The sequence below is a fragment of the Pan troglodytes genome, chromosome 4 (genome assembly GCF_028858775.2).
Source record: "Pan troglodytes isolate AG18354 chromosome 4, NHGRI_mPanTro3-v2.0_pri, whole genome shotgun sequence".
Classification (NCBI taxonomy): domain Eukaryota; kingdom Metazoa; phylum Chordata; class Mammalia; order Primates; family Hominidae; genus Pan; species Pan troglodytes.
In genome coordinates this window covers 170,319,782-170,346,319 of record NC_072402.2, presented here as the reverse complement: position 1 = coordinate 170,346,319, position 26,538 = coordinate 170,319,782, and the positions used below count along the sequence as shown (strand labels likewise).

Sequence of the window (26,538 nt, the reverse complement as noted above, 5' to 3'; positions counted from 1 at the left end):
ATTACAGGTGCCTGCCACCACTCCCGGCTTAATTTTTGTATTTTTAGTAGAGACGGAGTTTTGCCATGTTGGCCAGGCTGGTCCTGAACTCCTGACCTCAAGTGATCTGCCCACCTTGGCCTCCCAAAGTGCTGGGATTATAGGCGTGAGTCAGCACGCCCGGCTGAAGGGAAAGTTCTTTAAAAGTTACAGTTATGAAAATATTTTAAAGTACTTTTAAGTGATTTGAAAAAATGTTCTTCATATGACATAGGTAAAAAAGCAAAAATAGTGTTTATCATTTGGGTAATACAGGTATTCGTACTTTAGTAGATTACCTGTTTATTTTCTGCCTCCCTAGCTGGAATATGAATCTCTTGAGGGCAGGGTCTGTGTCAGTCTGGTCACCACCATGTTCTCAGGGCTTGGCAAATAGCCTTCACTATTAATAGTTTATTGGATGAATGAAGGAACGACTAAGGTCTAGAAGAGACTGCTATGCTAAATAACAACAACATCAGGAAAGAGTCATTAAAATATTGTGAAGGTGTTTTTTAGTGATACAAACATTTTTGTTTACCATAATAGGAAAATAAGTGTTTTAGACTTTTTAAACAGACCACTTTGAGCCAAGATTTTGTTAAATGTTACCATTCTATAGTGTCTTGAAAAATATTTCCTCTTTAGTTTTCCAAATATGAAATGAAATCATAAGAATGCACATGCTTTTTCGAACTATGCCCCAGGCCCCGGTGGGTCCAAATGCACCCCCTCAGACACCTTTCACTTAAACTGGATTTATAGCACTTGGGAAACCAGTAAATCTGGCAGTAGGACCTGAATTCTGGCCTGGCCACAACGGGCTAAAGAAGCTTGCCCTTGTATTGAGGTGGTTTGATCTCTCTTGATGCGCCTGAGGTGGCCCTCTTCAAGGTCTCAGCAAAAGGGGTCAGCTACTTGTTTGGACTCTGGGCATCTGAGTGTGTATGCTTTGCCTTAGCGAGGGTGCTTCCCATAGCTCGAGGGAAGAAGTGGGGTTTCAGTTTGTTTCTTTAAAAAAGTACATATGTGTGCATTTGTCTACATCTGTCTGTATCATTTTATTTATGTGCATAGGAAATCAAGTGATGGAGAGACAAAATATTAATAGTAATTATCTCAGGGTGAGATCATGAAGGACTTTTCTTTAGATTTTTCTGTATTATCTAGTTTTCCTTCAATAAACTTGTATGCTACTGATATGGTTTGGATTTGTGTCCGCCCAAATCTCATGTCAAATTGTAATCCCTAGTGTTGGAGGTGATTGGATCATAGGAGTGGACTTCCCCCTTGCTCTTCTCACGATAGCGAGTTCTCACGAGATCTGGTTGTTGAGAAGTGTAGCACCTCCCCCACCTCACACTCTTCCTCCCTCTCTGGCCGAGTAAGCTGTGCCTACTTCCCCTTCACCTTCTGCCATGATTGTAAGTTTCCTAAGGCTTCCCCAGCCGTGCTTCCTGTACAGCCTGCGGAACCAAGAGCTAATTAAACCTCTTTCTTTTACAAATTATCCAGTCTCAGGTGGTTCTTTATAGCAGTGTAAGAACAGACTAATACAGCTACAAATTTTTATGGGAAAAAATATTTTTAAAAATTGAGTTTTCAATTAATATTTAATAATATGGGAAAATACCTATGATATAACATTAAATGAACAAAACATTCAAAACTGAACACATGGTTTGATTCTACTTTTGTGGAAAATGTGCACATAGGATTCATAGGAAAAATATACATTAAAATGTGAGTGGTTATCTCTGGGTAGAAATTTGCTTCTTATAGTTTTCTAGTTTTCTCTAATGAACATAAATTGATTTTTATAATCAGAAAAAAGGCATATAAATAAAGGTAGAATAAAACAAGCACTTTTTTTAAAAAGGCATTTTAGACAAGTACGTGTTTCTGGAAGTGTCAGTGCAATGCACTTTTCCCAGGCTCCCTGCCCCACTCACAGTCGCCCGCCCCTAAAGGCGCTGGCCTTACTTGCCCTGCTCCTTCCCCCCCGCCAACTCTCCTCCTCTTGTCCCCCAGCGGCTCCACACAGGAGCCCATCAGTGCAGCATCCTTATTAAGAGCATGGCCTATGGAGACAGGCGGGCTTAGGTTCAAGTCCTGGCTTTGGCTTTTCCTGGCTATGTGACCTTAGGTATGCCATTTCACCTCCCAGAGCCTCAGCTCCCTCAGCATAACATAGAGTGATAGAGTGATAGTGGTAAACACCCCCATGTTATGGAAATTACTGTCATGAAGAGTAATACAGAGCATGGCACTAAGTGCTCAAAACATTAATTATGATCATAAAAACGTATAGAGCACTCACTGTGGGCCCAGCGCTGCTGTGTGCTGGGTGAACAGAGGTGAACACACAGGCGTGGCTCCTGTGCTTATGGAATTCCCTTTCAAGTGGGAGATAAAGGTTCTACGAAGCCATCTTACAGAAAACTGGGCCAAGTGCCACCAAGAGCCTCTGTCCTATGTGGGGAAGTGTCAATGGGGGAACTCTGAGGCTCCAAGAGGTCACACAGCTGGGGAGTGACAGAGCTGGGATTCTCTGAGGGTGTATAAAGGGGGACTAAGACCAGAAAAGGCCTCCCTGACTGATCAACAGGCTGTGACCTGGAGATAAGGCATCGGTGGCCGGGCAGGTTCTCCAGGCACAGAGAACAGCACATGTGAAGGCACTGAGGTGCTGGAAGCTTGGCGTGTCTACAAGGCTGGGTTATAATGAATGTGACATTGTGCTGGGTACCTGGCACACGGCAGCCCCTCAGAAAAGGTTGCATGGCCTCACTTATTCTTTGTGGAAGGAGCTTTGTTCCTCTTGGGCAAGGGCCCTGATTGAGACAGGCCCAAGACAGCACAGCGCCAGCCTAGGCCAGACACTTCAGAATCCATTGCTCAAAGGGGCATTTCTTCTAAGGAGAACCAGTCGGCTATAGGCAGAAATCCAGCAACATCAAGAGGCACCGAGGGAGCGTGTCGAGACTGCCCAGCTTCTACCGGTGGCTGAAACAAGTACACACATAACCACGTTCTCGAGCGCCTGCTAGACGCAGCTCCATACCCTGATGGTCCCCTTTGGTCCTCACCACTATCTTATGTGGCTCTGTAAAATGGGCACATTTCACAGTGGGAGAACACTGAGGCGCTGAGAGGTGGAGTGAGTTACTGAAGGTCACATAGCCTGGGGGTGACAGACAGGATTCCAGCCCAGGCTTTGACTCCAGAGCAAGGCCCCTGGCTAGCAATACTGCCTCCCAATGCTGCTGTTGTCGTTCAGCTCTGAGAGCAGCCCAGCACCGGGACTTGGCCTCCGGCCAAAGTTGGAGTTTCAGTCTCCACGGGCCTAATGTCCCCGCCTCCCTGCCATGAATAGCCACTGAGTACCAACACACTGCAGCAGTCCCCAGTCAGGTACGAGGAGGCTGGGACAGGCCCCTGACCTCCCACTCTCCCAAGCCACTTCCAGGGCCTAGCTCTTCCCTTTTTCCCCTCCCCTTTCTCTCTTAGGTCCAATATATCTGGGCTGGAAGTAAAGCAGAATGTATGTCTCAAATGAAACCATCTTGGTGTAGACACGAAAATGAAGGCAGGGACAACTGGGGACAGAGAAACACATCCATCAATCACCACTCTGTCTCTGTGGGACTGACTCGGGCCATGTACTAGAGGCAGAAATGACAGGACTCGCTGACAGAATGGATCCAAGGCAAGGAAAAGAGGAATCGAGAATGACACCGGGTTACTGGCCAACCAAGGGGGTGGTGTCACTGCCAATGGCCAACCAAGGGGGTGGTGTCACTTACTGCCAATGGCCAACCAAGGGGGTGGTGTCACTTACTGCCAATGGCCAACCAAGGGGGTGGTGCTACTTACTGCCAATGGGGCTGGCTGAGGAGCAGGAGGTGGGAGATTCAAGAGTTGTGTCCGAGCATGTTCAGTGTGGGATGCCCCTCAGATGTAGGAGGAGAGGCTGGACAGGTGGTGGGAGGCCTGGGGTTCAAGGGAGGTGTCAGGACTGGGAAGATGGGTTTGGGAGTCAACAGCCTAGATGTGAAGCCCAATGATAGGCTCAGATAACTTGGAGAAAGAGGGCAGACAGACACAGGCTTGTTTTATGACAATCTGTTGAATGCTACAGTTGTTCTTAGATGCCTTCCTATATGCATATTGTATTACACAATTTAAGAAAGTAAAAAGGAAAGAGTGGGCCCAGGATAGAACCCTGGGGCTTTCAACATAGGGAGGACAGGCAGGGCGAGGGGTGGCCAGGAAAGCAGGAGGAACGGCGGGAGCTCGGGAAGGCCCAGGAGCCACAAGCAGCAACATTCACGCAGCCAGGAGAGGTCACCTGGGCTGAAAGCGAGGGGCCCGGTAGTGGGCCCAGGATGTAGGCTCAGGGTCTGACAGGCTGAAGGTCAGTGATGGGCAGGGACTCACGCCTCAGGGCACAGCTTAAGAGGGAAAAGGAGAGGGTGGCATAACCAGCACTTAAGAAAGACCTGCCCTGAGGGAGGGAGGGCAAAGACAGGACTGTGGCTGGTGAGGGGGCTGATGGAGGGTGTTTTAGAAAGACGGACGCCACCGGGGCTCTTCTGTGTGCTCATGGGGATGATTCCGTGGAGGCGGAGGAAGTAGACAAATGACAGGAACCATGTCTATGAGCAGGCAGGAGGGGACAGGAGCAGAGCTCCTTATCCACGGCCACGGGGGGAAGGCCGAGGGGGTGGGCACCAAGGCAGAGGGCTTGGGGTTCTAGGAAAGAAGATGGCAAACATTGGCCTTGGTGTGCTGGGGCATGACCTGGGTCTGTGCGCCACTGACCTCGTGCTTTTCCAGATGCCCTTCTGCCAACCAGAGAAGGCTGGACTGCAGACACAGGCCTCGGTTGGACCCTGGCCAATTCTGGCTGTGACCTCAGTTTCCCCACTTGCAAAATGGGGACCCTCATCCCATCTTAGTGGCCTGTGGGGAAGATTAAAGAGGGCAGAACAGTGGGATCACGATGCACCCAGCTCCGTGCCTGCATAGAACAGGCCTTCAGAAGCCCTTGGTGGGACAGGCTGGCGGCCATGCAGCGGCGGTCTCGCTCCAGACTGAGAAAGGACAACCCTTCAGGACACCCTGCCATGCAAATGATTTACGCTGGGGTGAGGAGGTGGGTGCTGGCCTGGTCTGTTTGGAAAAAAGAACGTTAACCGCAAAGCTAATGACTCCGCGTGGCTCCCATTGGGGCTCTGCCTGAAGCCAGCAGCACAGCAGCATTCCTCCCGGCCCAAGGCGTGCTTACAGGCCCCTCACCGAGACAGCCCCTGGGTCCACACCTCCCTCCCCCACCGTGGCCACTGATCAGCTGGGAGACCTTGGGCAAGTCCCTGCCTTTCTCTGGGCCTCAGTTTCCTCTCCTGCAGCCTGGAATGGTGCGCTCAGACCTCCGAACCCTGCATTTAACTCCGTAAGTTCAGGTCTTTATCACACACTTTGTTTATAACAATATTGAACAAACTCTGACTTTAGGACCACCAACAGTTATGCAACCTTGGCCAAGTTCTCTATCCACATGGAGTTTGCAAATGAGTTGCCTGCCTCACAGGATTCTTGTAAGGAACAGAAGACATGACCCACGTCAAGCTCTCAGCATTGTGCCTGGCACAGAGTAAGTGCCTAGTAACTATCTTTAACAAGGGATCTCAGTGCTTCCAAGCTGGGCAAATGACACCTTTCCAAGGCCCATGCAGGACTGTTGTTTCTGGCTGCCTGGCATCCACTCCCCTTCTCCTGGTAACAGCACCCAGCTTTTCTTTGGAGGGAACTGCCCCACCCCCACCTCCCATTGCCTCGGGAGTCAGGAGGGGGGCCTTAACCTGGCCAATCACTTCATCCTATGCCCCTGGCCATGGAGATGGGTTCAAAGATAGGCGTGTGACCCAGGCCAGATCCATGAGGCTACATCTAGAGACGACAGGCAGACTTCTAGGAAAGCAGCTCTTCTGTTGGATTTGCTAAGCTCGTGGGATGCAAGACTGGAAATGCTGGTGGCCTTTCCTCCACCCCAAAGGGACAGTCCAGCTGAGGATGAGGCCACCAAAGAAGATGGCAAAATGAGAAATGAAGACAGACAAGTATTCCAGGTGCAGTTCTTTGGGTCCCTGCATTGAGCCAGGCTTAAAGGCAACCATTCCCAGGAATTTTCAGCCACATGAGACACTAATGCTTCCTCTTTTTTTTTTTTTTCCTTAAGTGAGACTGAACTGAGTTTCTGTCCCTTGCAACCAAAGATTTCTGACAATATGGTCTGCTATGCCATGACCCCCGACTGGCATTGCTTTTTCAATCTGATCATCTTCCCACCACTGGGCAAAGGAAGGACAGCAGGGCTGACACTGACCACCCTGGAGCTGCCTAGGAAGAAGGGCAGGGCTGCCTCAAAAAAGCACAGGGCCTGGCCTGAACTCGAGGACCTCCAGAAAGGGCTTCCATAGAAAAGAGACATAAGTTGAGTATCCCCGATCTGAAAATCTGAAATGTGAAATGCTACAAACTCTGAAGTTTTTGGGCACAAAACATGAAAAAACACTAATCTAGAATCATCAACAGTGATTTTCGGATATCAGATTAGTGATGCTGAAATGTTAACTATAATACAAATATTCCAAAATCCAAAAACGTCTAAAATCTGAAATGCTTCTGGTCATAAGCATTTCCGACAAGGGATATTCCACCTGTGATAAATGCTTCCTGGAGCCACAGGGAGAAGGGAGGGAAGGGAGCGCATGGCCTGGCAGAAGCTTCCTCTCCTGGCTCCAGGAACTGCTAAATTCAGCGAAAAGTAATTTTCCTGCACTCAGTCCCTTCTCTTAGGCCCTGAGGAGCATCTCGAGAAATCTAAGCCTCTCAGGATGGACCCACTCCAGGACCCGCAAGCCCCTCCTGATCTGTACCCCAGAGACCATTAAACAAGCATAGAGCAGCCCTGAGACAATGCACCCTACAGTACTGTCTGTGTGTGTGGCTTGGGGGATTGGTCGTAATCCAGGTGTCCATCAATGGGCAGGGGCCACGAGGGAGAAAGGAACCAGATAGGCATACAACAGTACAGATAGATCCTAAAGAAGGGTGAGTGGAAAAAGAAAAACAGAATAAGGTCCTTAGCACAATACCATCCACATAAGCATATAAAACAAATCTACCTATTTTTAAAAGATACATTTGGCCAGGCATGGTGGCTCATGCCTGTAATCCCAGCACTTTTGGAGGCCGAGGCGGGCGGATCACCTGAGGTCAGGAGTTCGAGACCAACCTGACCAACAGGTACCCAGGAGAAACCCCATCTTTACTAAAAATACAAAAATTAGCCGGGCGTAGTGGCCAGTGCCTGTCATCCCAGCTACTTGGGAGGCTGAGGCAGAAGAATAGCTTAAACCTGGGAGGCAGAGGTTGCAGTGAGCCAAGATTGCGCCACAGCTCTCCAGCCTGGGCAACAGAACGAGACTCCAAAAGATACATTCATGGGATTATGAATCAGAGTGGTGCCTATCTGGTCAGGAGAAGGCATGAAAAGGAGTGGGGATTGGGGATGAAGCGAAAAAGTCAAAGCAAGAGACAGGGTCTACATGGCCCAATGATTGTATCCCCTGGACGGAGGAGTCCGAAGAACTTGACACCCAAGGTTCCCAAGCAGGGAGGGAGGAAGGAAGGGGCAGTGTACACCTATGCAAAGGGGATCGTTAGCACAACCCTGGCAGCACCTGGGGGCCCTTAAGAAATCCTAACACCTGGGTGCCACCCCCAGAGGTTCTGATTTAATTGGTCTGGGTGCAGCCTGGGAAGTGGGATTGTCAAAGCTCCCCAGGTGAGCACAATGCGAACTAAATACTGCCGCAGCAGTCTTCCAGTCCAGGCTCTGCCACTGACCGTCCTGGTGGTTCTAGGCTAGTCACTTTCCTTCTCGGGACTCTGGATTCTTTACCTAGAAAGGGCACCCCACGGTCTGGCCCCATAGATGCAGCACTCGCTGCTGCAGCTGGACTCTGTGCAGGAGGATACTGGGCTGGGCTCAAAGTTCCACCAGGCAAAAGAAATATGTGAGGCCTATGAGCCCTTTTTTATTTCTGAGACTTTGGCTCGAGGGCAAATAAAACATACCCCAGCCCCACAAGATGGGGTGGATGCTTCTTAGACAAGGATTGCCAGATGAAATGCAGTATGCTCAGTTACATGTTTTTATTTAATTTAATTTTTTTTTTTTGAGATGGAGTTTTGCTCTGGCACCCAGGCTGGAGTGCAATGGTGCCATCTCGGCTCACTGCAACCTCTGCCTCCTGGGTTCAAGCGATTCTTCTGCCTCAGCCTCCCAAGTAGCTGGGATTACAGGTGCCTGCCACCATGCCCAGCTATATTTTTGTGTTTTTAGTAGAGACAGGGTTTCACCATGTTGGCCAGGCTGGTCTCGAACTCCTGACCTCAGGTGATCCGCCTGCCTCAGCCTCCCAAAGTGTTGGGATTACAGATGTGAGCCACCGCGTGTAGCCACATTTGAATTTCTGATAAATACACTTTTTTTTTTTTTTTTTTTTTTTTTTTTTTGCGTAAGTACGTCCCAAACATTGCATGGGATACGCTTGTACTAAAATTTTTTCCTAATTAGCCAGGCATGAGCCTGTGGTCCTGGCTACTCGGGAGGCTGAGGCAGGAGGATTCCTTAGGCCCAGGAGGTCGAGGCTGCAGTGAGCTGTGTTCATGCCACTGCACTCCAGCCTGAGCAACAAGAGTGAAACCCTGTGTCAAAAAAACTTTTTTTTCCTTGTTTATCTGAAATTCAAATGTAACTGGGTGTCCTATATTTTTATTTGCTTGATTTGACAACCCTACCCAGATGCCACTTTTGTTTGTTGGTTTTCAGGTTTTATCCAGTGGGACCTGATTGTGGTGAGGGAGGAATGAAGAGGTCTCAGGGGTTTTCAATTCTAGAATTTACAACTGAGCAGCTCTAAAGGAACCATGTCAGCCCCTTGTTCCTTGTGATGGAAAGGAGTTCAGAGTGCTCAGGATAGCACAGAAACTGGCTGTCTCTTTATGTATCCATTGGGTACCTTGGACACCATGTTCAGGAAGCCAAATTCTCCCAGGTATTGGGAGATTTTGGGTGGGATTTTTGATGTTCTCGTGGTGCCTCATCCTGTCCTGGAAACAGCAGGGTATTTGTCTCCTGTACTTAAACCATACAAAATCATGACTGCTTAGCTTATTTTTATTACAACATTTTTCCTGATTATAAATCACTGTTATTTTGGAAAAAAAAAAAGTAACTCATAATCCCTTTACCCAGATGTATCCAATGACAACTTGCTTTTCCTCTGGGAAGAAAATAAACATTCATTGAGCCTCAATCACGTGTCAGAAACTTCCCCTCTATTATCTCATATAACCTTCAGAAAGGACAATAACCTTATTGCTCTTTCTGACTGTAAAAGCAATACAAGCTCTTTCCATATATGTATTTTTTAAAGGTGACTCAGAGATATAAGGAAGTAAAATTCACCCATTATCTCATCACCCATGGATGAAATTCCTTCTAATACCATTTTCTTCTTTTATATATGTTTGTGTTTCCTGCAGATCATATGAGGCAGATAAAAAAAAAAGGACAGAATAATTTTGTGATCATTGTCCTGTGGCACCTGTGCCAGGTAGTTTCCATCAATGAGCACAGCTCAGGGATGACTTGTAGATAAGGGAAGCTGAGGCTCATGTCTGCCATGTCACAGTGACGTTCCAGCAGACTCTACCTCTCCCTTCCTAGAATGTTGTAAGGAGTTCAATAAGGGTTTGCTGAATAAGGAAATAGAGTGGGGGAGGGGGGAGAGTTCACCTCACAGATTTATGCAGTCTCATTAAGTCATCAAAGGCTGCTTCCAATTTGTATTTTTAAAAACCCGAATCCACTTGAGCTGATTATGGAGTGGCTGTGATTTCTTGGCTGTTACTCAAAGACATGGGCTGCAAATGAGCAGGTGAGTGAGGTGGGATTGCTTCCCTGCTGGATAGGAAAAAAGAGCTCCAAAAAAGATGATGGGAAATCTAGGAGGTTTCAGAAACCTGCATCTCCTGGAGGTGAAATACCAAAGCCTTTCATGGAAAAGAGCATGAGGGGACATAGTTAAAATGCCCAAGTAGGCTCCAGCTTGGAGGGTGGGTAGCTCTTCACAATCTGGTCTAAGCCTGGAATTTGGACATGTGCTCCGGCTCACTTGCAAATAGGCAGAGCTTCTTATTTCTTAGCTGTTATTTCTTGAGTGCCTTCTCTGTATCAGGAACTGTGCTGCATCCCTTTCAGACATCATCTCATGTAACCTTATCAACAATCCCATGAGGTGGGTGCTATCTTGTGCCCATTTTGCAGATGAAAAAAAATCTGAGGCACAGAAAGTTTCAGTTACCTGGCCAAGGCCACACAGCTGGCAAGTGGAGAGTCAGTTCTACAACAGAGGTCTATGTGATCCAACACCCTGCTCTTGACCACTCATATGTTCCACTGTCTTCCTACTTCTGTGGGTTGGGGCATAGCTTGGATGCATGAATCTTTCCTCCTTGCCCAATGGTGGGGTAATGAAGGGGATGAGGTAGAGGATCAAGAATCCCAGGCCAGGGTTTTCCCACAAGATGCAGGGCTGAAAAGCCAGAAACAGCCCAAACATGCAGATATACAAACTCTGGTAATCCAGTTCATGGGCTACTACTTAGCATACTTAGCAATAAAAAGGAACAAACTACTGATACAGGAACAATGTGGATGAATCTGAAAAACACGATGCTGAGATAAAGAAGCCAGATACCAATGGACAAATACTGTGCGATTCCATTCACATGAAGTTCAAAAACAGGCAAAACTAACCTATGGTGAAAAATCAGAACAGTGGCTACCTCTGGAGAAGAGAAGGCTTGACTCAGAAGGATCACCTCTGGGGTTACGGACAGGTGCATCAGTCTGTCAACACCTGCAAACCTTTAGATCCATGCATTTCAACAATGCACATAAGCTACACTAAGCTACACCAAGAGCTGTGTCCAGATTCCCTGACAAACCTGCTCTCCCTTTACTCCCCTAGAGGTCGAGGCTGGGCTGGTTCCGGTGCAACCTGTAGGTTCAAGAGCTAAGGTCTCAAACAGAAAGTAGATGAGTGGTTGCCGGGGCTGGAGCGAGGGGAGAACAGGGAGTGGCTGCTTAATGGGTAGGGTTTCCCTTTGGGGTGATGACATGTTTTAGAACTGGATAGAGGTGATGGCTGACAACTATATGCCACTCAGCTGTACACTTTAAAATGGTTGCTGTTCTATTATGTGAATTTTACCTCAATTTTAAAAAAAAAGGTCTTGAGATACAGGTAGCAAACTTCTACTCCCATGAATTCTCACCATCAGGATTTGGGCATTAGCCGCTGCCTCCTCCGTGAGAATCGGGCTCACACCTGTCAGCCTCCCCAGCACCTCCAGCCCCTTAATGTGGGCCAGGGTTCGCCACACCTAACTCCTCTCTGTACATGCCATGGAGGTACTCCATGGGTGTTTGTGATTAGAGCCTAAGTTTGACGCTGAATGAGTGAATGAACGACTAAATGAGCAAATGGAAGTGTGTGAATGAATGGGTAAAGGAGTGAGCAAATGAATACATGTGCGAATGAGTGAATGAATGAGCAAATAAACTAGGAAGTGAAGGAATGAGTGAGTGAATGAATGAATGAATGAATGAGCAAATAAACTAGGAAGTGAAGGAATGAGTGAGTGAATGAACCTGGGCCAGAGCATGGGTTCAAACCATGTGGGTTCCAATCCTGGCTTTGCAGCACAAATAATTTAACCTCTCTATGCCTCAGTTTTCGCATCTGTAAAACCGGAGGGTAGGTTGTTGTGAGAAATAAATTAGTTAAAAGGCGTAAAGCGCTTAGTGCCACGCCTGGCAAAAGGAGCTCTCCATAAGTGACTGTGGCTACTAATGAAACATACACCCACGCGCAAAGGCACCGCTGCCAGGTCCCCAGGGGGCGCCGCGCCCGCGACCTACCCAGAAGCTGCACCTCGTCGGTGATGCCGTAGACATCAATGAGCGCCCAGAGCGGGCCGCCCACGGCCACGCCGCAGTGGAAGAGCACCGGCTCGCCGTCGTTCACGCTGTAGAACACGCGGCCGTGGCGGTCGGCCCAGTAGGCCAGCACCGTGTCGCGCAGCGCCAGGTTCTCGGGCAGTGCCTTGGCCCAGTAGCCCGGCCGCGTGACCAGGTCCGGGCAGGCGTACTTGGGGATGTCCTGGGCGCTCATGAGCGACGGATCGTGCGCGGTGAAGCCGAAGCGCAGCGCGCCGCTCCAGCCAGGGCGCACGGCCACCAGGCGCAGCCGCACCTGCTCGTACAGCCGGATGGGCCGCTGCGTGAACGTGACGCCATTGCAGAAGCTGTTGCGCCGTGTGGCCCGGCGCGAGTGGCCGTCCAGCCGCACGTTCTTGCCTTTGGCCTGCGCGTGGAAGCGCGGCGCCTCGCCCAGGACCGGGCGTCGCTCGGGGCCGGGGCCGCAGCACGGCCGGGTGGCCAGGAGGCGCGCCGGTGGGCTCGGGTCTGCGGAAAGACACAGGCAGCACGGTTAGGCCTCCTCCGAACTCCTGCGGGCCCCGATTGGTCTTTACTTAACAATCATTTTCATTTGAAATTCCATTTTAACAGGACTGGTTACTGATAAGAAGGTTCCAGGCTAGACCAAAGGGAGACCGACCCTAACTGGCCCTAATCTCTTTGCCACAGCAGTCAGCATACCCGTGCCACAGATAAGCGAACCAAGGTTTAGTGTGTGTGGTGAAGCACTAGAGCTGTTTCCCTGTCAGAGGCGCCAACACCAAGAGCTTACCACGACAGCCAGCCAGGGGCCAAATAACTTCTCCATCCCCATCAAATCCCTCCACAGCTACAAGGACCTCGCGGGGCCACCTCTGGGCCACAGAGTCCCTCCAAAAGCAACAGAGCCCTGGATTCTTGGGGTTAGTAGTGGAGATATTTGGCTGCTTTTCTCTGTGCAAATCATCCAAATACCTCCCCTACTTTTATTCAAAAGCTAAGACAGGTCAGGCAATAGAAACGGCCAAGGCAGCCTGAATCCCAGCTCTGGCACTTCCTAGGTGGGAGGTATGGGGCAGACTTGTCACTTCTCTAGCTTGTCTTTTTGCCTGACATGACTCCACTCACACAGCTGCTGAAAGAGAATGTGGATGAAATCCCTGGAGTACTACCTGGCACAGCGTGTGTATGTAACAAGTCATTAATAATATGATATTATTACTGGTGATATATATTACTGAGGTTCCAAAGCACATCCAAGCCAGGATTCAGGGATTCCCCTCCCCTCAGCCACAGAAAATGAAGGCATTGCTTATGAGCAACGTTGGCTTTTCCGGAACGGACACCTTTGGGGTTCATTTCTAAAGACATTCTGCTCTGAAGGACCTGGGGAATCCCGGCGTGGTCTTTCAAAGGATCTGGTCACAAAGCCAGGTGGCTCAATATCAAGTGGGAGTCTTCCTCTCCCCCTGCCTTTCCTCCTCCCATCCTAGGGGCGGTTCCTGGGGGGCTCTGGGATCCTGGGAGGTGGCAGGGCGGGAGATTACTACATGAATCTCTGCTGCTCTTCGCACAGCAGCTGAGTACAATTTTCATGGCAAATTCTCAGAAACCACAGGCCGCCCAAGGCACACAATGAGAATGGCAACCCCAGGAATGAAAGACCACTCCTCCCACGTCCAGCCACGGGGTGCACTGTGCTCTGGGCACACCACAGAGTGGAAGTGGGGGGGTTCGATGAATCCTGAGCCTGATGGGAGCTAGGGCAGGGGAAAATGAAGAGGGAGAGGCAATGATGAGGCAAACAAGACATGGCTCCCCTTCCCAGGCCCTGGGAGAAGGAAGGCCCAGTCACGGGGGGAGGAAATCACGCCTGGAAGCTGGGAGGCTCCTCTCTAAACAGAAGCCGCTGGCCCACAGAAGACAAAATATAAGGAATAAAAAAGCCAAGGTTCCACATTAGAAAGGAACATAAGGGGCTTCAGTCATTCTTTCACTTAACACATATGAAGGGAGTGTCTAGTATGTGCCAGGCACCATGCCAGGCACTGGGAATACAGCAATCACCAAGACAGACAAGGCTGTTGCTCTGATGGAGCTGACGTTCCAGTGGGCAAAGTCAGACAATGAAAAACGTACTCTTCCTGGAGGGAAGCATTACAGAGTAAAATTCAGCCAACAAGGCGGGGCAGAGAGAGGTGTTTTCTTAGGACTTTGAGGAAGGGCCTCCCTGATGAGTGGCTTTGGAGCAGAGACCTGAAGGAGGCAAGCAAATAAGCTGGGACGGTGGTTGGGGGAAGACCATTCCAGGTAGGAGGTACAGCAAGTGCAAAGGCCCTGAGGTGTCACTGAGAAATGACAAGGAAGCCAGTTAGCCAGAATGGTGGGAGCACGGAGGGAAGCGGGTAGAAATGAGATCAGAGCTGGGGTGGGGGGTGGGGAGATCCTATTGTTTGATTTTTCTTTAACCATTTTACTCTGAATGCAATGAGACCTTATTGAAGGTTTAGAGCAGAGACATGGTAGGAGTGCTCAGGCCACTGTGTGCAGAGTGGACTGCTGGGAGGCGGTGGCAAGGATGCTGGGGCCAGCAAAGCTACTGGATTATTCCAGGGTAGAGATCATGATGGCTCCTATTGGGGGTAGGTACCAGTAAAGCTGGTGGGAAGGGGTCAGATTCTGGATATGTCTTGAAGGTAGTAGAGATTTGAAGGTTTTCATTCATTTTTATGTAGGAAAATAGAAAACATTCAGTCTACTTGCTTTGGACATTTCAACTATATTCAATAGATAAAACAAATTGAAAAAGTTCTTTTGGATCTTTTTTTTTTTTTTTTTTTTTTTTGAAATGGAGTCTTTCTCTGTTGCCCAGGCTGGAGTGCAATGGCATGATCTCAGCTCACTGCAACTTCCACCTCTTGGGTTTAAGCACTTCTTCTGCCTCAGCCTCCCGAGTAGCTGGGATTGCAGGTGTGCACCACCATGCTTGGCTAATGTTTTTTTTTTTTTTTTTTAGTAGAGACAGGGTTTCACCATGTTGGCCAGGCTGGTCTTGAACTCCTGACCTCAAGTGATCTGCCCACCTCGGCCTCCCAAAGTGCTGGGATTACAGGAATGAGCCACCATGCCCAGCTGGCCTTTTGGTTCTACAACAGACACTTGAATGGGAAGCAGAGTGGTGGTAAGGACAGGGTAGGGAGATACCAGTAGTAGATCCTGGAGGGCAGGGGCTTGTCCATGCCGTCTTTGGTTTCCCTGGGCTCAGCACACACCAGGCTTGATAAACACCAGTTGCTGCCTGTGTTACAGTTAGAGCTTGAGCAGACCTCAGGGATCATCTCCTCCAACAAGCCCATTTTACAGATGGGAAAATGGGCCAACAGAGGGAGAGGGGTCTGCCCAAGCTCAAGGTCAGTCAGGGTCAGGGCAGAAAACCCTTTCTTGGGCTCTTCTGGCCAGGCCTCCCCTGATGCAGGGAGGCAGAATATGGAGGTCATTTTCATGGAAGAAGGGTAAGGCCCACGAGGGGTGGCTGAGCACCACCTCCCTCAGCGTTGGGCCGTGGTGAAGGCCTCTGCCTTTCTACACCTCCCACCTACAGTTAGTCATGGGGGCACCTGCTGTTTCTGCCTGCCCAGTATCCATCCCTCTTTTTCTGGCTACTATGCTCCAGTTTTCCTTGGGAGATCTCGCTTTCCACCAGCTAGTGGATCGACCTCACTCCAACTCTAGATACTAGGGTGGCCAATCAGATGACTGCAGACTTTTTGGCTAGGGGCGCCCTCTTCTGCTCTAAGCCAGGTTGAGCTGGGTTTCTGATACTAGCAACCAACAATGTCCTGACTGATAGAATCACCGCACATTCAGACACTTACTCTAGGCTGGTCATGTGCCATGCATTTCATCATTTAATCCTCGTAGTGTCTCTGTGAGGTAAGGACTACTGTTAGCCATCCCCAGCATGCATGACGAAATGGAGTTTCAGAGAGTTCAGTCACTTGCCCAAAGTCACACAGCTGGTTTAGTTAAGGGCAGAGATGAAACCAGGGATTGAAGCCAGGTGTGTGTGATCCCAGCTCTGTTTTTTTTTTGGTGGTGGTGGTGGTGGTTGTTGTTTGTTTTTTACCATTTTACCATAGTCTCTCTGCCTTTTAAAAACCAACACAAGATGGATAGAAGGGCTGAGCCATAGACCCCTAAGGTAGGAGAGGGAGGCAAGAGGCTGCCTGTTGACCTCCTTCACCCCTGGGCAGACTTGCCAGGCACTGGACTGGCACAGGCAGCAGACAAAACGTTCATTCCACTGCTCATTCATTTCTTCATCCAGTTATTCTTTCTGCAGATCACACACATCCTGCCTTCGTGGAGATCTGAGTCTCTCCAGGTCAAGCAGACACACAGCTGAATGCCCAACGACAACAGGCGTGATAAAGACCATCTCAGGCGATGGCACCGGGGGGACTAGGGGCCTGGAGGAGGCCCTGGACTCAGTTAGGGGCTGGGAATAGTGGGATGCCCACTGAGCCAGGTCTTGAGGGAGGAGAGGGAGCAGAGGGGAACGGTAGGGGCAGAGGCAGGGGGAGGCTGGAATTTGGGGGGAGGGTAAAGTGATACGGTAGGTGTGGCAGGGGGTGTGCCAGGTTGGGCAGTCACTGCCTTGTAGAGGTGAGGGCGAGGGTGCTGCAGACACCGCAGGAACCAGGTGGGAAGGCCCTGAATGCCAGCCCAAGAGGCTCAGAACTCACTGCATGGGCAAGAGGGAGCCGCTACAGGGCTTTTGGCAAAGCAGGGCCATGGCCACACCTGCACTGCCTGTCAGGGAGGGGCCTCCAGGGCAGCAGGGAGGGTGGACGCAGAGTCAGGCTGTGGGCCATCTCTAGAACCACGAGGTTAAGAGGAATGGACAAATCCCAAGTGAGCAGGGGAAACAGCACCCGGGTGCAGACCATCGGCAGAGATAGCTCAGGGACAGCAGAAGCCTGTGCTGTCCACGCTCACGGTGGCCTTGTGCACGACACTCAGCTCCTGGTGCAGCTTCCCCCAGTGCCCAGCAGGCCAAGGCCCCCTCCAGCTGGCAAATCCTCCAGGAAACATTAAATATGACCACATATCAAAAGCCCTTCTGAGCACCAGCGTCCATGGCCACCCTTATTTGATGATTTTTATCTCCCCTCCCCATCACTGTTGTTTTCCGACCTCATCTCTCAGTCAGAGAGTTTCTTTACAGAAGGGCTTGGGAATCCCAAGAGATGTTCTTTAAGAGCGGCCTGCAATTTAAATGAATACTGGGGTGGAGAGAAGTACTGCCTTGTTTCTATAGGGGAAGCTTCCTGCAAAACCAACTATATGTTAGGATAAAATGCGGCCAAGTAACCAGCGAAGTTTACATATTTGTTTAATCTTGATTATATGATCTGACTTCCTTCAGGGAATAAGAGATAAACAGTCTTTATTTTTTTCCTCCCCAAGACCAGAGCGCTGACGTGAGATAAAGAAAACTAGAGTTAAAAAGTTTCTAAGAGGATGTGTTATTTACACAAATGGAAGATGCTTAAAATAAAAGAAAAACAATAAGCAATCTCAAATAGTACACCAGCATCTGCTTTTAGCTGGGTTCAGGGAAAGTGGTTCCTATAAGAAACAGAAAAATGTGGAGGGTGGACTCCAAGGGCCCTGCGGATCATCCTAGTTTGGAGATGTCAGTGGCAATCCTGAACTTTATCATTGAAATTGCTGCAACAAACACAACAGCCACATCATAGAAAGTTCAGAAAAGAGGAGAAAAATCTACCCGTCCCCCCCACCCGCTGCCTCTCCCAACTTTTGCCCCCTGTCTCTGCATTTTTCATTGTCCCAGTCCTGATCCCACATGAGAACTGTGGGCTGTGCCCTCACGATGTACCATGGCTGTGCTGGATTTTTTTTGACACATGATACCAGCTAATTCTTAAAACAAAGCTTCACCTACAGGATTGGTGTCTCCATTTTTCCAGGAGAAAACAAGGCTCTAGGCAGCAAAGACACTTCCCTGAAGCTGCAAGGGGACAGCGTTGAGATATGACCCCAGCCTGTCTGACCTCAAGCCCGTGCTTTTTCCCCCTGTCCTAACTTTCTTCCATAAGTACCACTGAAGTACTCAGTAATATAAGTAGTTTCCTAACTTTCTTACCATCAGAGTGCACAGACAATTTTGTGTCCTGCTTTTTGTTTTCTAATTCAACATTACATCGAAAGCATTTCCCCACATCGCTCCCAAGCCTTCTCTGCTTGTTTCATGGTTGCGGAATATTCCATCGAGGGCCAAATGTCCCCCACCCTTCGCCTCCTGGCAGTCACTACAGCCATTCCCCCAAAATGGCCAAGTCTGCGGGTGCAGAGATCCTTAGCTTCTGGCACCAGGACCAGACTCAAACAGATACCCTGTCACTGGTAAATAATAATAATAATAATAATAATAATAATAAACAAATAAAACCTCTTCTGCCAGGAAGAGGCCCCCAAACCACGCCAGCGACTAAATCCCCTGGGCCATCCTCCCATGAAAGACCGAGGCCCTGCTGGCCTTGGGTGGGTGCTGGCCCCAGCCAGTGAGCCGTGCCCCCCACTTCTGACCAAGAATTGAGGCCAGGGACTCTAAGAAGAAGTGGGGGAGGTGCGGTTTCTGTGAGGTGGGGACTCAGTGGAGACCTTTGCAGTTGCCCTTCTCGTTCATAGAAGGGAGAAGGGACAGCCCTGGCCCAAATCCCATGGCTTTTTTTTTTTTTTTTTTTGAGATGGAGTCTTCCTCTGTCCCCCAGGCTGGAGTGCAGTGGTGTGATCTTGGCTCACTGCAACATCCGCCTCCCGGGTTCGAGCGATTCTCCTGCCTCAGCCTCCTGAGTAGCTGGGACTACAGGCGCCCGCCACCACACCTGGCTAATTTTTGTATTTTTAGTAGAGACAGGGTTTCGCCATGTTGGCCAGGCTGGTCTCGAACTCCTGACCTCAAGTGATCTGCCCACCTCGGCCTCCCAAAGTGCTGGGATTGCAGGCGTGAGCCACTGCACCTGGTCAATCCCATGGCTTTTTAAGTTTTTTCTTGAGGCAGAGTCTTGCTCTGTCTCCCAGGCTGAGTACAGTGGCATGATCACAGCTCACTGCAGCCTCAAACTCCCGGGCTCAAGTGATTCTCCCACCTCAGCCTCCCAAGTAGCTAGGATGACAGGTGTGTGCCACCACACCCGGCTATTATTATTATTATTATTATTTGTAGAGTCAGGGTTGCTGGGGCTGGTCTCGAACTCCTGGGCTCAAGCAATCCACCCACCTCAGCTTCCCAAAGTACTGGGATTACAGGCATGAGCCACCATGCCCAGCCTAACCCCCATGGTTAATCACAGGCTGCTCCAGCCCCACCAAGACTAGAGGGCAGTGTCTTTCCAGCAGTTAGTCAAGGAAACAGTGCCCGGACTCGAAATGCATGGCAGAGATTTGGAGGGTGGGTGATGAGTGTCTGCGGGTGGTTAGGGAGGAGGGAACTCTGGCTGTCAGGGTCACCACTGCCCAGCCTTGGCAAGTCTTTCTGGAAGGCCGGTCAACATAAGAACTGCTTCCTGGGTGGCTCTGAGATTTACTTCATGGGCTCTGGATGAAAGCCTGTGCTTTGCTACTGATTTGTCTGAGAGCCTTGAGCAAGTCACTGTACCTCCCAGAACTGCAGTTTTGTCATGTCTAAATGGCACGTGACCTTAGACCCCTGTCTCAGGCTGCTGGCAGGGGCAATGAGAGCATAGAAAAATCCCGGCAGAAGTCCTGGCACATAGTAGATGTTAAACAAACAGCTATTCCCTTCCCTTCCCCATGGGAAATAACAAGTCCAACCACTGGGTAAGCCCCTCACCTCCATCTCTTTCATGCTTTTTATTTCTACATCACAGTTTGAGAGGTGGTTAAAAAGAGCACAGGCTTGGAGTCAGACCTGGGTTTAAATTCTGGTTTTGCTTATTTATTAGCTGTGTGATCTTGCGGTCCATGTGATCTTGAGGTCCGTACTTAACTTCTCTGTTCCCCCTGCCCCAGCCCCCAACAACCTAGAAAAGTAGGAAAAATCATCTCTACCCTGCAAGGTTGTTGTGAGGATGACACAAAGCAAACTCATCAGACACACAGTGTGTGGCATGTAGTAGGTGCTCATTAAACACTTGATCTCCTCCTTTAACCACCTTATTTAGTTCCTTTGACTAGGAAAGGTTTATTCCTGGGTCAGAGATACCTACCTGTGGCAGCTGGGAAAATACGTTCTGAAACATTTTTCTCCCGTGTAGGGCTCATAACCTTGGCCAGCAGAGGCCTCTTGAAAACCCTGGGGTTGCTTCCCCTTGGTGTCCAAGGACAGAAGCCTATTTTTAAACTATGCCAGCAGGCGTCCTAAATGCGCCTTGTGCCATCCCCTGAATGGTCCCCACTCATCTCTCCAGCCTAGCCCTTCCTTTGATCTAAAAAGAGCCCAAGGAAATGGCAGTTACCGTCAGGAGGATGGCAGGAAGCAACAGCTCCCGATACTCTGGCCCCGAGACGCCGGCTTCCAGCCTGCTGGAGTTCCGCAGATGGCATGCTGGCTGAGGTTTTCAGCAGATTCCTCTCCACCAGGAAAGGGAATTGCCAAATGGGAGAATCGTCTATTCTGCCTCTTCCTTTGAACATGAGGATTACACTGGAGTTTCACTGGGCCTCTGCTATGTAGTGGGTACATGTCTTGGTTTATTGGGTTTAATCTTCAGGAAAACTCTGCAGAGTGGGTTTTACCACCTTGATTTCCCAGATGAGGAAACTGAGGGTCTGAGAGGACCAGGCTCATGCCCTTTCTTCCACCCCACCCCTTCTTCAAGGCAGCTGCCATAACTTTTGGGTTGGCGGGGCGTGGGGAATGGTTCATGGACCTTGTTAGAAGCAATAGAATCTATAGAGGCTTCCCCGCCAGAAACATACCCAGACTCCATGCACAATCTGATATTCAACTTCAGGGTTTCCCCCCAGAAACATACCCAGACTCCATGCACAATCTGATATTCAACTTCAGGGTTTCCCCCCAGAAACATACCCAGACTCCATGCACAATCTGATATTCAACTTCAGGGTTTCCCCCCAGAAACATACCCAGACTCCATGCACAATCTGATATTCAACTTCAGGGTTTCCCCCCAGAAACATACCCAGACTCCATGCACAATCTGATATTCAACTTCAGGGTTTCCCCCTAGAAACATACCCAGACTCCATGCACAATCTGATATTCAACTTCAGGGGCTTCCTGGACCTGGACCTTTATAAAATGCGTCCTTGGACTGTAGACCTTGAGTGAGAAATCTCTGGTTCAAATGACATTTGCCCCAGTCCAAAATGTAAACCAGCACTGTTGGCAGTAGGAAGCAACATGGTGCTCATGTGTGTTGGGGTGAGGGGGGCAGGCTGTGCTCTAGAGAGAGGAAAAGGCAAGGCTGGTATTTAGCAAGGCTTCCCGCCATATCCAGAGGGGCCAAGATATCAGTCACCTTTGCCAACAAAGTTCCATTTTCCATTGGTGGGTTTAAAAGTGGGCTGGAAAAAAACATAACCAGGCTGGGCACGGTGGCTCACACCTGTAATCTCGGCACTTTGTAAGGCCGAGGTGGACAGATCACCTGAGGTCAGGAGTTCGAGACCAACATGGTGAAACCCTGCCTCTGCTAAAAATACAAACATTAGTCGGGTGTAGTGGCGGGCATCTGTAATCCCAGCTACTCGGGAGGCTGAGGCAGGAGAATCACTTGAACCCAGGAGGCGGAGGTTGCAGTGTGCTGAGATCGCACCACTGCACTCCAGCCTGGGCGACAGAGGGAGACTCCATCTCAAAAAAAATAAAGAGAAAAGAAAAAACATAACCAACCCTTCCTCACCTCTGCCAAATGGGGCAGTGACAGGCACTCAGGAGACAGACACCAGCTTACTGGACTTTGTTCCCTTTTTCAGAGGCCTGGTTGGCCAGCATCCCCAAGGGAAAAGGGCCAGCCCGCGCTGGAAACTGCCACTCTGCTCCCTTTGCTTTGCAAACAAAACCCCGTCAACAGCTGCAAGGACATCCCAGAGAGGCCAGAGGTCGCAATGCTGCTTGTGGGGAGAAAAGCTCACTCCATCCAGGCCTAAGTGGCAGACCTCTCAGCTTGAGTGGGCTCTGATGCGAGAGTTCCCAGGGGGTGAGGTCATCCCGACGCCCCCTCAAAGCATGCTCAGCCAGGGCTGGGATTCCCAAGCTGACTCCGACCCTCTGCCGGGCCCCCTGACTGTGGTCTCTTCTTGATAAAGGGACCCAGGAAACTCCAACTTCAGAGGCGCCGGCTCCCAGGGCTAGGGCCCCACTGCAGTGAGAGGTGGGGGGAATGTGCCCTCATTCCTTCTCGAGTACATCACTTCCTCCTTCATCTGACATTTACAGAGCATCTGCTCTGGGCCAGGGCCCGCGCTGGCTGCCGGGTACATGCACTGACAAGTCACACACTGTCCCCGCCCCCTCGAGCTGAGACCAGCTGCAAGGATGGACATAAGCAGACCCCATGACTGCACAGGGTGGTGGCCAGGGAGGGCTGGGGCAGTGGCGACAGCTTCTCAGGGGAGCTGCTTTGCAGACTGAGGAAGCAGGGCTGCGAGGATGACAAAGGATGGGGAAGTGTGTTTCAGGCAGAGGGAACAGCACCAGCAAAGGCCTGGAGATGAGAATCAACTGAGAGCACTGGGGAACTGTGAGGAGTACAGGCCAGAAGGGAGAGGGGAGGGTGGAGTGGGAGTCAGGGGCAGTATCACAAAGGGTCTTAAAGGCCATGCAGGGGAGGTTAAAGTCCTCCAGAAGGTTCTGGGGGCTGCTGAAGGGTTGGGATCAGGGAAGAAAAACTCCTGTGGATCCACCTCTCTGAAAAATGAGATTGAAACCCTGGGCCTTCCTTTCTTCCATGCCAGTCAAAGTGACCCAGCGTGGCAGGAGTAAGAAAACAGTCCAGGTTTTGAATGTCTCTTCCAACGGCTGACATGGTCCTGCCCCTCAGCGCCTGCTTCTCCTCCTGGCAGCCCCTGGCAGCTGCCCAGTGATAAGCTGGCTGAGGTTGCCAGGCCTACCGTTTCTCCTTCTCTTTGCCTTGAGGACAGCCACTCCCCCAGCCTGGGTGGTGCCCAGAAGCCTGGCTGCTCCCAACTTCAGCCCCAGGAGAGCACCTGCGGGGCCTGAAGGTCAGCATTTTTGGCGCAATAGACCCACTGGCCCAAGTTCCCCTGGAGCAACGCTGTTCTTGCTCCTGGACTGAAGAAATGTTCTTCACACGCCAACAGCTGGGCAAAATGTTTGCTGGTCCCAAGGTCTCTCACTTACATCCTGACCTGCAAGAAAAAAGCTAGACTACGTATAAGTAGCTTAATCCACCTTCTGGCACAGAGGGTGAGCAATACCCTGGCTTGGTCTCAGGAAGGAAGCTTTGGGGGGGGGCGGGCAGGGGTGGTGGTGAATGTCATCAATCAGCTTGTTTTGAGCTCCTCAAAGGCCACAGTTTGGCGGAACTTGGGATGAACAATAAGCAAAGCATCTACAAAAGGAAGAAAGTGACTGATTACAGCAGGGGGACGGAGCCCCAGGGCTAAGTGTCCCTGAGGCCTGAAAAAGAATTGGGGGTAGGGCCTGATGGGAGAGGCAGACCTCCCAGGGGACAATGGCCCCCCACCCATAGGACCTTGCAGGAACCTCCTGACGGTGATGGAGGAGGTGATGGCTACCAGACCCCCTCCCAGGGAGGAGGGCGGCTCTGAGAGATTGGGTGAGCTGCCCATGACCAGGAATTGTGGCATGGGTGTTTGAACTCATACCAGCCTGGCTCCCAAGGCTATGACAAAGATGCTATGGCTCCTGACGGCAAAGTGCAGAAGTCATCCCCGCAGGGAAGGAGGTCAACACAGTGCCTGACACAAGGTAGGTCAGCTAATGTCATCTTCCCAGCCACACTCGGCTCTGAGGCCCCCCAGGAAGTGACTCTGATGCGTGTCTCGTCCTTCTCTGGAGATGCAGCCTTCTCTTCTCTCTCTCCCTCACTCACCACGCAGGGCTTCCCCCAAACGCCTGAAAGCCTCATGAGAGCAGGTAAGTGTGGACTGAGGATGCCTGCAGGAAGCCCGCATGGACTTCTGCTCCCTTCCCCAAGAGGTAAAGGGCTACGTGCTTGGAAGGCATGCTCTGGAGCCTGTAGGGTCCAGCCCTACGGAGCTTAGGGGGTGTTCTCCCTGTGTGCGGAGACGAGAGATTGTAATAAATAAGACACAAGACAAAGAGATAAAGAGAAAACAGCTGGGCCCGGGGGACCACTACCACCAAGACGCGGAGACCGGTAAGTGGCCCCGAAAGGCTGGGTGCACTGATATTTATTGCATACAAGACAAGGGGGCAGGGTAAGGAGGGTGAATCTTCTAAGTGATTGACAAGGTGAAGCAAGTCACGTGATCACTGGACAGGGGGCCCTTCCCTCTTAGGTAGCTGAAGCAGACAGAGAAGGCAGCATAGGTCAGCGTTTTCTTCTATGCACTTATAAGAAAGATCAAAGACTTTAAGATTTTCCCTATTCCTTCTACCACTATCTACTACGAACTTCAAAGAGGAACCAGGAGTATGGGAGGAACATGAAAGTGGACGAGGAGTGTGCCCATTGAAGCACAGCACCACAGGGAGGGGTTTAGGCCTCCGGATGACTGCGGGCAGGCCTGGATAATATCCAGCCTTCCACAAGAAGCTGGTGGAGTAGAGTGTGCCCTGACTCCTCCAAGGAAAGGAGACTCCCTTTCGTGGTCGGCTAAGTAACAGGTGCCTTCCCAGACACTGGCGTTACCACTTGACCAAGGAGCCCTCAAGCAACCCTTATGCGGGCGTGACAGAAGACTCACCTCTTGCCTTCTGGGTCACTTCTCCCAATGTCCCTTCAGCACCTGACCCTATACCCACCGGTTATTCCTAGGTTATATTAGTAATGCAACAAAGAGTAATATTAAAAGCTAATGATTAATAATGTTTATAATAATGATTGATAATTGTCCATGATCATCTCTATATCTAATTTGTATTATGACTATTCTTATGCTAACCATTTTCTTTATTATACTGGAACAGTTTGTGCCTTCAGTCTCTTGCCTCAGCACCTGGGTAATCCTCCACCCACAGGAGCCCTGATTAGAATCTCCATCCCATGTGTCCTAAGTTCTGGCGATCTGACAGTCCTTGGTTCACTGGTCCTCTCTATAGCCCTATGAGCCCATTTCACAGATAGGGACATTAGGCCCAGAGAGGGTAAGGGGCTGGCACAAGTTCATGAGGCAGATAAACAGCACGGTGAGGATTCGACTCAGGTCTGAATCCAAAGCCCATGCATGCTGTTGGTTATCATGCAGAATTGCTTCCCTAGCCAACCAGTCATCTATCATGGGGACGTGAGGGGCTGACTCAAATAGTCTATAGCAGGACTATTTGGTCCTACTGCACAGATCAATTTTGGGAGCACAGATCCCTTGCCTCCAAGGAAAAAAGGTAATGGCCACTTAACAGAGTTCCCAGCTTGTGCTGGATTTGGACTTCACCTAGAATCTCCTATTTATTCATCATCGCAGCCCCATGAGGGAGGGAGGGACTGTCATTATCCCCATCCTAAAGATGAGGACATGGCGGTTGTTAGGAGTTTTAAATTTATTTTCAAAGAATTAATATGTCAGTGTGTTCAATTCTTTGCCTTCTACTTTTAAACTTAACTTCCGGGGAAGCGGCAGCAGGTGCCATGTCCAGCCGCGAAGGTGGCAAGAAGAAGCCACTGAAACAGCCCAAGAAGCAGGCCAAGGAGATGGACGAGGAAGATAAGGCTTTCAAGCAGAAACAAAAAGAGGAGCAGAAGAAACTCGAGGAGCTAAAAGCGAAGGCCGTGGAGAAGGGGCTCTTGGCCATAGGTGGAATTAAGAAATCTGGCAAAAAGTAAGCTGTTCCTTGTGCCTGAGGAGATGGTGACCCTTTATTTCATCTGTATTTAAACCTCTCTATTCCCTGCTATAACATCTTTTGCCACGTATAGCTGGAATTAAGTGTTGTCTTGGAGCTGTCGTACATTTAAGAATAAACTTTTGTAAAAATAAATAAATAAATAAAAAATAAACTTAACTTCCTAGTAAAGCAACCTTTTTCGATTATCTCCTCCACCCTAACTCATTCTGATCACCCGCTCCACTCTAATTCGTTCAGATTACCTGCTTCACCCTAACTCATTCTGATCACCTGCTCTACCCTAACTCATTATGATTACCTGCTACCTGATCTGCCCTGACTCCCGCCAAAGCACTCACCCCGTCATTCTCTTTAAATTAGCCAGTCAGAATTAGTTTAACCTGCACAGTCTAAT

General features: G+C 49.9%; 2 protein-coding genes across 4 annotated transcripts in view; one reads left to right on the top strand and one right to left on the bottom strand.

Annotated features, from left to right (window-relative positions):
* Positions 1–26,538, bottom strand: part of NEURL1B (neuralized E3 ubiquitin protein ligase 1B) — a 46,955-nt gene that overhangs the window by 5,575 nt on the left and 14,842 nt on the right. For 2 of the 3 annotated variants that reach the window (XM_003310959.6, XM_016954209.4), the window contains exon 2: positions 12,080–12,625. The exons of the other annotated variant lie outside the window; for it this stretch is intronic. In XM_003310959.6, the coding sequence (XP_003311007.2) occupies positions 12,080–12,625 (546 nt within the window). The remainder of the gene's footprint in view (positions 1–12,079; positions 12,626–26,538) is intronic. 3 annotated transcript variants of the gene reach the window in all.
* Positions 25,884–26,268, top strand: LOC112209248 (translation machinery-associated protein 7-like). The gene has a single exon (XM_054684777.2). The coding sequence runs from the start codon at positions 25,927–25,929 to the stop codon at positions 26,119–26,121; it is 195 nt and encodes a 64-aa protein (XP_054540752.2). The 5' UTR covers positions 25,884–25,926; the 3' UTR covers positions 26,122–26,268.

Excerpts from the sequence above, each read along its gene's own strand:
- LOC112209248 (XM_054684777.2), top strand. The coding sequence starts at position 25,927 with ATGTCCAGCCGCGAAGGTGGCAAGAAGAAGCCACTGAAACAGCCCAAG.